This window comes from Pteropus vampyrus, unplaced genomic scaffold, assembly GCF_000151845.1.
Source record: "Pteropus vampyrus isolate Shadow unplaced genomic scaffold, Pvam_2.0 Scaffold16, whole genome shotgun sequence".
Taxonomy (NCBI): domain Eukaryota; kingdom Metazoa; phylum Chordata; class Mammalia; order Chiroptera; family Pteropodidae; genus Pteropus; species Pteropus vampyrus.
This window is the reverse complement of record NW_011888797.1, coordinates 1,849,805-1,862,622: the sequence shown is the minus strand read 5'-3', so window position 1 is coordinate 1,862,622 and position 12,818 is coordinate 1,849,805. Positions and strand designations below refer to the sequence as shown.

The 12,818-nt window shown below is 36.7% G+C and overlaps 1 protein-coding gene across 1 annotated transcript in view; it reads right to left on the bottom strand.

Moving 5' to 3' along the window:
* ANO4 (anoctamin 4) overlaps window positions 1-12,818 on the bottom strand; it is a 348,268-nt gene that overhangs the window by 14,368 nt on the left and 321,082 nt on the right. The window contains exons 23-24 of the mRNA XM_023527448.1: window positions 10,870-11,022; window positions 9,693-9,840 (exon numbers count right to left, since the gene is read on the bottom strand). Of these exons, the coding sequence (XP_023383216.1) occupies window positions 9,693-9,840; window positions 10,870-11,022 (301 nt within the window). The remainder of the gene's footprint in view (window positions 1-9,692; window positions 9,841-10,869; window positions 11,023-12,818) is intronic.

The window sequence follows — 12,818 nt, the reverse complement described above, 5'->3', positions numbered from 1 at the left end:
GAGATCCACATAGCGTCTCTGTGACACACCGTCACCCCCAAGTCTCATAAAGACAACTGATAATCAGGGAGAAGTGAGCGGTATGGAGGAAAAATATATCAGACAAAGGAAGAGTTTCCCATGAATATAAAATAATGAAGTCAGTTTTCTTATGGGACTGGTAGATGGCCTCTGAAGGCATTTTCAAGAAAGGAGATGCAGAAAAGGTCTTATGTAAAGGTAGCATTGTTTGAATTAGGATACATATCTCTTCTAAGGAAGATCTTGGGAGAAGATCACATTTAACTGTGAGAATTCTGGTTTTACAATCATTACTTTCTAATCCTTTACTAAAGGCAGAAAAGGATAAACTAGTGATCATTATAATCAGTTTCAAGGCAAAGAACAGAACCAGAAGTTAACTTCTGAATTTATAGATTACAGATAAAACTCACTGTAGAGTGTCTTTGAATTTTGCTACTAAATTTTCCTCTGATGTTTTAGACATTGTGACTCAAACAGCATGGGGATAGGAATCAAAAGGTGAAAGAGCCAGGGGAAATAAGGTCGGCTTTATGCATTAAAGTCAAACATGCTTTATAGATTACAAATGACTATTTATAGATTAATTTATAGATACATTCATTTATAGGTGGTATATTAGGCTAATGAGGGCAGAAGAAAGTTGACTTCTGACTTGTTGCAATAAAAATGTCAGACATGAAAAAGGAAGATCTCGAATAAGTTTTATTTTTAAAAATATAACTGCAAATTATTATGGTATTTAATTGCTTTATAGTTTGTATAAATATTCATAGTTCATTAAGATATTTGAGCATTGTGTCCTTGATCAATTCTTTAACTCCTTATAATATCATTATCTCCAGGAAAATTAGTTTTAATTTATATCACTAAATCAGGTTCATACTTCATAATAATTCTGAAGCCTGCATATATCCTTAGAGAATGTTCCAAAACTTTAGCCCATGTCTACTTGATAACAGAGCAATTAGTTTACTGCATTCAGTGGGTGATGGTGGTGGTGAGGGAATCATATTGGTTATTTATTCTCTCTGGAAAAAATTTTCACTTGTTTAAATTTTTTTATTTTTCAATTATAGGCTACAAACAATATTTTATTAGTTTTAGGTGTACAACATAGTGGTTAGACATTTATATAACTTAGAGTGATCACCCCAATATGTCTAGTACCCATCTGACACCATACATAGTTATTATTATTGACTATATTCTCTTTGCCGTACTTTAGATCCTCATGACTATTTTTGTAACAGGAAATCTGTACATCTTAATTTCTTTCATCTTTTCTACCCATCCTCCCAATCCCCTCTCATCTTGTAATCATTAATTTGTTCTCTGTATCTATGACTTTGTTTCTGTTTTGTTTGTATTTTAGATTTCACATACGTGAAATCATATGGATTTGTTTTTCCTGACTTTTTTCACTTAGCATAATACTGTCTGGGTCCATCCATGTTGTCACAAATGGCAAGATTTCATTCTTTTTTATGGCTGAGTAATATTCCATTGTATGTATGTACCACCTCTTTATACATTCATTTATTGATGGACACTTAGGTTGCTTCTATATCTTGGCTATTGTAAGTAATGTTACAATAAATATAGGAGTGCAGATATCTATTCGAATTCGTGTTTTGAATTTCTTCAGGTAAATACCCAAAGGTGGATTGCTGGGGCTTATGGTAGTTCTGTTGAATTTTTTGAGGAACCTCTATACTGTTTTCCATAGTGGCTGCACCAATTTGCAATCCCACCAATAGTGCACGAGAATTCCTTTTTCTTCACAACCTCACCAACACCTGTTGATTGTTGATTTATTGAAGATAGCCATTCTGACAGGTGTGAGGTGAAATCTCATGTTTTAATTTGCATTTCCCTGATTAGTGCTATTGAGCATCTTTTCATAAGTCTATTGGCCATCTGTATATCCTCTTTGGAGAAATGTCTATTCAGGTCCTCTGCCCACTTTTTTAAAAATCAGATTGTTTGTTCGTTTATTTGTTTTTGGTGTTAAGATGTATGAGTTCCTTATAAATTTTAAATTTTGGATATTGGCTCCCTACTGAATGTATCTCTGGTAAATATCGTCTCTCATTTGGTAGATGGTCTTTCCATTTTGTTGATGGTTTCCTTCACTGTGCAAAACTCCAGTCTGATGTAATTGCACTTACATATATATTGATATGATCATATAATTTTCATCCTTTATTTTATGAGGAATATCACATTAATTGATTTGCAGATATTGAATCAGCCTTGCATACCAGAAATAAATTCCATTTGATTATGATATATGATCTTTTTAAGGTTTGCTGAATTTGGTTTGCTAATATTTCGTTGAAGATTTTTGCATCTATGTTCATCAGGTGTATAGACCTTTTTTTTTTTTTTTGGTAATGTCTTTATCTGGTTTGGTATCAGGTTTTTTTTTTATGCATTACCTGATATTATCATATTCTAATAGAAGTCTATTCATTTTGTTGTTGTTGTTGTTGCAGTAGGTAATTCTTTGAATGTTTGGTAAAATTTAATCATGAAGCCATCCGGTCTAGGGCTTTTGGCTTTATTATTGAAATGATTTTGTTAATAGTTATTGGTTTATTCAGATTTTCTGTTTCTTCCTGATTCAGTCTTGGAAGATTGCATATTTCCAGAAATTTACCCATTTCTTCCATGTTGTCCAATTTGTTGGCACTAATTGTTCATAGTATTTCCTAATAATTCTTAGTTTTTCTATGGTGTTTGTTGTCATCTCTTTTTCATTTCCTATTTTTCTTTGGTTCTTTTTTTTTTTTTTATTGGATCTGGCTAACATTTTTTGTTTGTTTTCAAAGAACCACCTTTTGGTTTCAAATTGTTTCATTTGTTTCCACTCTGATTTTTATTTCCTTCCTTCTATTCACTTTGGGCTTTGTTTATTCTTCTTTTTCTAGTTCCTTTATGTGTAAGTTTAGATTATTTGAGATTTTCTTGTTTCTTGAAATAGGCCTGTATCATTTTACATTCCTCTTAGAATGGCTTTGGCTATGTCCTGCAGATTTTGGGTTGTTGTGTTTTCATTTTCATTTATTTCAAGATACCTTTTGATTTCTTCCTTGATCTCCATCCATTTTTTTAGTAGCATGTTATTTAGCATTTCAGTTTTATTTATAGAATTGATTTCTAGTTTCATACCATTGTGATTGGTGAAGATGCCCGATATAATTTTGGTCTTCTTAAATTTATTGAGTCTTGTTTGTGACCTCACATATGTTCTCTCTTGGAAAAATGTCCCATGTGCACTTTAAAATAATGTATATTTGGATTTTTCTTGAAATAGTCTAAAAATATCAAGTACATCTGGTCTAATGTGTCACTTAAGGCCACTGTGTCCTTGTTGATTTTCGGTCTGGATTATCCATTGATTAGTGGGGTGTTAGTCTCCAACTCTTACTGTCATTCTCTCCCTTTATGTCCATCAATATTTACTTTACATAATTAGATGCTCCTACATTGTGTGCATAGATGTTTACAAGAGTTATATCCTCTTGTTAGAATCATCCCTTTACCATTATGAAATACACTTCTTTGTTTCTTCTTATGGTCTGTTCTAAAGTTGATTTTGTCTAATATAAACATTGATACCCAGCCTTTTTCTTTCCATTTGCATGAAATATTTTTTCCATTCCTTTATTCAGTCTGTGTGTTTTGATCTGAAGTGGTTCTCTTGTAGGCAGCATATTTATGTCTTGGTTTTTTTTTTTTTTATGCATTCACCCACCCTATGTATTTCGATTGAAGTATTTAGTCTATTTACATTTAAAGCAATTACTGATAGGTATGTAGTTACTGCCATTTCTGAGCATTTTTGTAGTTCTGCTCTGTTCCTTTCTTATTCTCTTGCTCTCTTCTCTTGTATGTTGATGACTTTCTATAGTGTTATGTTTGGATTCCTTTCTCTTTATTTGTTGTACATCTCTTACAAATTTTTGGCCTGTAGTTACCACATGCTTCATATATACCAAGCTATGTTTATTGTAGTCTATTTTAAGTTGATAGGTGCTTAAGTTGGAACATATTCTAAAATCACTATAGTTTTTTATTAAACTTGTCCAGGTTTATAGTTTTTTTTTCTTGTGTGTATGTGTTTATCCCTTAATTTATTTTTGTAATTACACATGATCTTCTAATTTTGTCTTTCAAGCTCTATACTAGCTTTAGTTGGTTGATCCACTGCTTTTACTATGTGTTTGTTTTTGTCAGTGAGAATTATTTTCTTATATTTTCTTATACATATTTTTGATCTTCTCTTTTCTACTTAAAGAAGTTCCATAACATTACTTGTAATACTGAGTTAGTGAGGATGAACTCCTTTTGCTTTTTATTGTCTGGGAAACTCTTTCTCTCTCCTTCAATTCTAAATGATAGCCTTGCAGATCAAGTAATCTTGATTGTAGATTTTTGCTTTTCATCACTTTAAATATTTTGTGCGAACCCCTTTTGGTCTGCAGCTTCTATTGAGAAATCAGCTGACAGCCTTATGGGAGCTTCCTTGTACATAACTTCTTTTGCTGCTTTTAAGATTTTCTTTGTCTTTAACCTTTGTCATTTTAATTATGTTGCATCTTGGTGTGGCACTCTTTGGATTCGTCTTGTTTGAGACTGTACTTTCTGGACTTGCATGTCTATTTTCTTCACTAGGTTAGGGAAGTTTTCAATCATTATTTCTTCAAAGAGGTTTCCAATCCCTTGCTCTTTCTTCTCCTAGTGCCCCTATAGTGCAAATGTTAGTATGCTTAATGTTGTTCCAGAGTTCCCTTAAATTATCCTTATTTTTTTGGATTCTTTTTTCTTTTTTGCTGTTATGATCAGGTGTTTTCTGCTACCTTGTCTTCTAGATCACTGATTCGATGCTCTGATTTATCTAATCTGCTATTAACTCCCTCTAATGAATTTTTCATTTTAATGACTGTATTCCTCATTTCTGACTGTTTTTATTAATGGTTTCTATCTCTTTATTGAGGTTCTCACTGAGTTCATCTATTCTTCCCCGAAGTTCATTGAGCATCCGTATAACCAGTGTTTTGAACTGAGTATCTGGTAGATTGCTTGTCTCCATTTCGTTTAGTTCTTTTTCTAGAGTTTTGTCCTGTTCTTTCATTTAGAACATGTTTGTCTCCTCATTTTGGCTGATTCTCTGTGTTTGTTTATATATATTAGGTAGACTTGCTACCTCTCATTCTTTGTAGAGTGTCCTTATGCAGTAGGTGTCCTATAAGGTCCAGTGGTGCAGTGTCCCTAAGCCGGGTGCTCCAGCATTGTCCGTTGTGTAGGTTGTATGCCCTCTGTTGTAGTTAAGCCTTGATTACTATTGGCACATCAGTGGGCGAGACTGACTTTCAAGCTGACTAGCTGTGAATATGGCTGTGACTATAGTAGAAAACCCATTGTATGGAGGTTGACCTCACAGAGTGGGAGCTGTATTAGTGGGGCTCTGGTACCAGCTGAGTCTGCCCTTTGGCTGTGTCATTTGTCAAACTGATTGGGTGGTGCTCTGGTGTGGTCTGAAGTCAGCCACGGGGTGTGCTGATTCTGGACGCTGTTTGGAGGGTGCTCCAGTGTAGGCCAAAGTTAGCTACCATTTGTGCCCAGCTTGAGGTCACCTGGTGGGAGCTACAAAGTGATCAGAGGTTGGTTGCCACTTGTATTGGGCTTCGAGGCACTTGGGAGATGCTGCGGTGTGAATTGAGGCTGACTGCCACTAGTGCTATGCATAAGATCCTTTAGTGGGCACTACAATGTGAGCTGAGGCCAGCCGCTTCTTGTGCCAGGATTGTGGCTGCTCAGCTGAAGCTCTGTTCCAGGCTCACACTGGCTGCAGCTTATGCTAGGCTTGGGGCTACATAATGGGAGTTACAATGCAAGTTCAGACTGGAGTTGGGGATGCTTAGCAAGATGTACAGGGCATACCAAGGCCAGATGTTGCTTGTTTGGAGTTTATGGACCTTTGAGAGATTTTAGGAAATTCTGCAATATGAGCCAAGGCAGGCTACTCCTGCGGAAAAGGCACTGGAAGCAGCTGGGGTAGTGGGGCACAAGTTGGGTGGGACAGTTTTTCAAGGAATCACCTGTGATTCTGTGGGAAAACAGTGTCACTCAGGTTAAGGAAGAGCTCAGATTTGGCCCTCACCTGCACCTGCTGGCTGGGTGGAGGAAGGAGTCAACAAAGAAGCAATGGTGTCTGACAGAGCTTCCATCCCCAGAGATAGCCACCCTGGCCCTTCAGACCTCACCCTGAAGCCAGTCAATTCAGTTCCTCCCCATATGTCTGTTGCTTTTTGAGCTGCTGCCTCTGTGCTGGAGCCCAGTGAGTGTGAGTTTGTTAGTAAGTCCCTGCTCAGCCCCTCAAGAGGAATGCTTTGGACCTCAGGAGCCTTTTATTTCCCTCAGATAAAATCTCTCTAGTTTTCACAGCCAGACATTATGGAGACTCTTCTTCCCAGCACTGATGCCCCAGGCTGGGAAGGGGCTAGGGCCCCTAGCTCCTCAGGTACCTCTACAGCCAACATAGTCCTTCTGATTCTTAATTGCTACACCGTGTGTGTGGGACCTACTTGTTCTGCATCTCTGCTCCTCCTACTAGTCTCAATGTGGCTTCTTTATATCCTTGGACTTCTGTTCATGTAGTGGTTCAAAATGATGGCTGTTCTATAATTTAGCTGTAATTTTGATGTCATGGGAGGAGGTAAGCACAGCATTTACCTATTCCGCCATCTTGACTAGAAATCAAATTTTCACTTTGTTGATTGAAATTTTAGCACTGGTTGACAAAACTATTTTATAGTACGCATCTTCAACTTCATAATTTCTGTTTCCTATGTCTGCTCAGAAGTAATTTTAGTTCTCTAAGTTCTTTTCTAAATGGCTCCTTTGAAGAGTCCCTGAAAGAGAAAGTGACTCCATTTTGCAAACAGTGAACAATCTCATCATGGGCGTTGGTCTGGGAATCAGTCCAGGCAGTCAAGAATGTCTTAAGAGGACAGGGTAAAAACATTTGAAAATTTTTTGTGTACCTATTGTATGGAGAACATTCGTTCAAACCACGGTATTGAGAATGTTTTTTCCATTATGCCACTGAAGACTCATTTGCTGGGCATCCATGAAAGTAGAGAGACTGTGATCAGAATGCACAGCCAGGAATAAATGAAACATACTATCATAGGGACAAGGGACATGTGAACTGAATGACCCTGGACATATGAATGAAATTCTCATCCATGGAGAAGCCAAGGAAAGCTATAGAAAGGCTAAAAATGCATAGAGGTAGCCTGGAGTGTTTGAGAAAAGTGATTGGTTTGTTTGAAACATTTTTGATTTAGGGTCAGTTTAAATTGAAATATGACATTTCCATAGCCAGATTAAACCATAAGAAGTGGTATTTGATTATGACCACAGATATTACCCCAAAAACCTATGACAATGCTGCTCCTCTGATTTCAGTCATCTCTGAAGTATTTCTAAATTGGAAAAAAAAAAAGGTCTGAAAGGGATAATAGAGTAGATGGTAGAGCATAAAAATAAGCTTCATGAAGAAACATACAAATATTTATATCAGTAAATATTTGAAAACAAGAAAAATGACCAATGGATTAGAAGATAAAAGATAGATCTTTAAATTCTGAAAGTGGTAGAGGCTCTTAAATTACGAAGAACGGTTATTAAAAGCCTTGGAGAGTCTAATAAAATTGAATTAAGGAGGCTATTAGATAAATTTTTAAACACCATGAACATTTTTTAAAATGTAATAGGATGTTAAAATTCTAAAGTTTTGATTCACTGTCTACTGTGCATAAATGTTTCCATTTTACTTTTTAGTGCCCTCCCTCCCATACAAAACCAGTTTCACCAGATTTGGAACAGAGCAAACTGAAATAACCACTGGGATTTAACCCCCAGGAAGTCTGTTAGACAAGCTAGATAACCACTTCCTGGCAAATGCTCCGAAGGCTGTGTAGTTCAGGGTGGAGAACACTGTGTGAGTCTAGGCTTTACCTTTGTGTGGGCTCCAACAGTTCCACTGCCTTCTGATTCTGGATTCAACCTCTCAATATCTTTCTGCTCTTCTAAGTGAGGGTAATAATGCATGTCCCACTCCCAGGGTTATTTTGAGAATCAAATGCAAAACATATGTGAAAGTGGTTTGAACAAAGGTAAGCTTTTGTAGGCTGAGTGAAGCAGAGAATGTTGACAACGGTTACAGGTAGAAAGAAATGTGTGGGTAGTACAAGGTAAGTCTTTAAATCTTGAAGTGAGATGGTATGCTCACTTAATGTTGCTAGATAATTAGTATTTAATGGCCACATGGTTATTGTAGTAAAGAACTTTATAGAAACTTCTTCAAATAGCTGGATTTTGAGCTTTATTGCATTTAATTATCCATACCTTAACACAGGGGTCCCCAACCCAACCAGCGTGTGGCCTGTTAGGAACTGGGCCACACAGCAGGAGGTGAGCATCAGGTGAGCAAGTGAAGCTTCATCTATATTTTCAGCTGCTCCCCAGCACTAGCATCACCACCTCACCTCTACCTCAGGTCATCAACAGGTATTAGATTCTCATAGAAGCACTAGACCCTGGTGCCAAAAAAGTAAGGACCACTGCCTTAGAGCAGTTATATTGGATTCGTGAAATTGGACCTAGGTCAGGTGTGCATGAATTCAGTTGTCTTGATTCAGTGGCACTTTATTCCTTGGGGCTACTTCAACTATAGTGGTATAGAGCATGAATTAGTTTGGCTCAGACTAGAAAACAAGGAGGCAGGGCTGCTGTGTGAGTACAGCAGCCCCTGTGGGATGATTTCTGGGACACTGAAAAGACCCTATGGTCCCAACACACATCCCACACTGACCTACAGACACATAAATCCTGTAATTAGAATTAGATTATTTTGACATTAGCCAAGTAGGGATTTTCCTTCCATAAAAGTATGCTGAGACTTTTTGTCTTTTTTTCCAAGGCTGTAGCAATGGAAGTAGGGAACATGTTACAATTTTGCCTAGGCTTTCTCTGACCAAAAATACAGAGCCCTGGCTTTGGGAACCACTGAGGTGATACCACAGAATGGAGTTCCCAGGGAGTTAAGTTCACCCAACTTGCCTGAGGTAATACAGACACTGGTCAGGTCAATAGCCTGGAAAGAAACATTCAGTTATTCCATAAATACTTACTGAGTATCTAGTGGGTACTTAGCACAGGGTTACATATTTCTCATGTAGAATTTGTAGAGACTACATATGATATAAGGAGAATCAGATTGTCACTATCCTTTTATAAACTCATAAAAACGGCATAACTATACACTACAGCACATATCACTTTTTTTTGTTACACACATTAGCATACCAGACACTTGTGATTTTGTAGTGGTTCATAGTGGGAAAATGATTAATTGTTGCTGTCTCATTGGATTCCATTTAAAACTTGTCTGACTTGTATGACCTACATCTTCAGTAGATCAGGTTGTGTTTTCTTTGGCTGAAAGTGTTGTTATATTATAATTCTACCTTCCCCACTACAGGCCTTCTCATTCTAGGCTTGAGTCCCATGTATCTCAGTGCAGAGGCTTCTAAGATCCCAAAACCACATAATGGCAAGGCAATGGATTTTTCATGATGGTTTTACAGCAAACTTACTTTTGCCCAGCTTCTCCTTGGCCCGCACAAGGTCCATACTTATAAGCATACACCAAGCGAGGAATAAAGTCAGATGTTATCGCTATGACAAATGCATTTGTAATTACAGAGAGAATTCCAATGCCTTCAAGAATTCCATACCAAATTCCTATTCAAAGAGAAGTTTTGTATTAATTCCAGACACAAGAGGAATAAGTATGAAAACAACTGGGGTGATTAATTTTAATAGTCCTTTCCATGAGTTCTTTCATCTTCCTGTCATACAAATACACTTGCAACCAGGAGCAAGAATTTGTACTCATAAACACCTTGGCATTAAAGTTTTTTTTTTTTTTTTTTTTTTTTTTACTGGAAGTGCTAATGCTCATGACTTAAAAATTCTCAGGATCAGACATAAGTAGAGAATTCTGGTCAATGATAAGGCACCAAAACCCCATCTGATATGACTGGCACATGTGATGTCAATCTATTGCCAGTCTGGGAACTCCTCAGGGGTACAGAGAGGGTCCCTCTACTTCATCTCTGTGGGCACAGTTCCTGATGCACTGACCCAGGGTGGGTGCTCACTGAATGTGTGTTTGTTTCATATGGATGTTAAAAGACCACTGGGAGCCAAATACACCCACACTCAATCCTCTTCCCCACGCACTGGCTGAGGACCACCTGCTCGCTCTGTACTAAGCACTGGATACAGAAACAAATGAAAAAAAAAAAAAGTCTGATCTCAGGCAGCTTTGGAGAGGCTCCACTTGATTCAACTCAGCATTTCTAGTCAAAGACCAAAGGCCATCTCTACCTTTAGAAAAACAATCGCGCTTCATTTGACTCAGGTAGACATTTAGGAAATAGCAAAACAAGTTAAGCAAATGGAAGATCTATTTTAAAAAGGCAAAAAATGGTCATCAAAATGTTAGATTCAAAAATCTTACGATAGACATAACCAAATGAAGAATCTATATAAGTACAAATTCTCTAGCACTGGAAATTATAAAGTTCCAAATAGGCAGCTTTACTTCTTATTTGATCTTATTTAAAACTAACATAATTATTCTTTTATAAGAGTTAGCTGAGTCATCTTACATGGAAACTGTAAGTAAAAATCCAAAGTTGGTGTCTATTTTTATTTTTTCTACCAGATGGTTAATATTTTTTAAAAAAACACTCAAATCCAACTTACCTATGTCTTTGGCCCTTGAAGCTAAAGGTCGCCTCCATTGTGTGACGAATTTGTAAGCATCAAGTCGAATTTCAATTATGTTATTCAGTAAGGCCAGAAGTGGTGCTAGAGGAAAAGCTGCCACAAAGATAGTTGTGAATCCAAACTGAAGAACTAGACAGAAAAAAGGAGAAAAAAACAAAGTGTATTGGTTTCCCATGACTGTTTTTAAAAGTCTGATACTCTGAGTGTCTCATCGTTTGAACCTATATTTTTTCTCAGTACAGAAGCACAGGGAATATCTCTTCCAGAAAGATGGCCAGCGCACTGGAAAAAGAAGCACTTCTGGGGCCTGGAAGCAGTGGCATCCTAGGAGCAGTGATCGTACGTAAGGTCCAGATTTTGTTTTCTAGATACCCATATCTAATAAAGTAGCCAGGATTCCTTCAAGAAATGTTTAATTCTAGAGCTATGGTAGGGAAAATATAAGATGAGCGTGAAATATCCTGTGATGTCAGAAAGTTAGAAAGTGCTTGAAAAGTGATGGGATACAACAATAGGACACAGGACAAACTCGAAGGAGTTCCCAATGGCCAAGACTGGATCACTTTGTGCAACGATAACGATAGTGACAAATTTATATTCCTGGCAACAGTGTATAATGATTCCTTTTTCTCCATGTCCTCACCAACACCTGTCATCTCTTGTCTTTTGGGTAGTAGCTACTGTAACAGGTATGAGGTGATATCATGGTTTCATTGGCACTTCACTGATTGTTAGTGATGTTGAGCATCTTTTAATGTATCTGGTGGCCATTTGGATGTCATCTTTGGAGAAATAGTTAGTTCCTTTGCCATTTTAAATCAGATATTTTGTCATTGAGTTGTATGAGTTCTTTATATATTTTGGATATTAACCCCTTACTGATATATGACTTACAACACTTTTCTTCCATTATGTTGGTTGCCTTTTCATTTTGTTTTCTTTTGTTGTGCAGAAGCTTTGAGATTTGACATAGTCCCATTTGTAGAGTTTTGCTTTTGATATCATTAAGAAAATCGTTGCCAAGACCAGTGTTGAGGAACTTCTCTCTGTTTTTGTTTGAGTTTTATGATATCAGGTGTTGTTTGTCTTTGATCCATTTTGAGTTAATTTTTTGAGTGGTTTTAGATAGAAGGTCCAATTTCATTGTTCTGAATGTGTTTGCCCACTTTTCCAAACACCATTTGTTGAAGAGATTATTCTTCCCCCATTAGGTGTTTTCATCTCCTCTGTCAAATATTAGTTGAATGTATTTGCAAGGGTCTAACTCTGAGCTGTATATTTGGTTCCATGGGTCTATGTGTCTATTTGATTACCAAAGCTATAGTAATCAAAACAGTAGCTTTGTAGTACAGTTTAAATGCAGGAAGTGTAATACCTTCAGCTTTATTCTTTTTTCTTCAGGATTGCTTTGGATATTCAGGGTCTCTTTTGCTTCCATACAAGTATTAAAATTGTTTTTTCTATTTCTGTGAAGAATGACATTGGCATTTTGATGGGGATGACACTGAATCTATAGGTGGCTTTAGGTAGCATGAATAATTTAATGATTTTAATTCTTCTGATCCATAATAACTGAGTGTCTTTCCATTTGTTGTCTCCAATTTCTTTCAGCAAAGTCTTGTAGTTTTCATTATAGATCTTTCACTTCCTGCATTAAATTTATTCCTAGGTATTTTGTTTTTTGATGCTATTGTGAGTGAGACAGTTATCTTCATTTTTTCAGATGTTTCTTTACTAGTGTACAAGAATGCAATTGATTTCTGTATGTTTATTTTATATCCTGTAATTTTACTAAAAGTTGATTACATCCCACAGTTTTTAGGTTGCGTCTTTAGGATTTTCTGTATACAAAAGCATATCATCTGCAAATAGCGACAATTTTACTTCTTTCTTTCCTATTTTTGGATGCTTTTTATTTGTTTTGC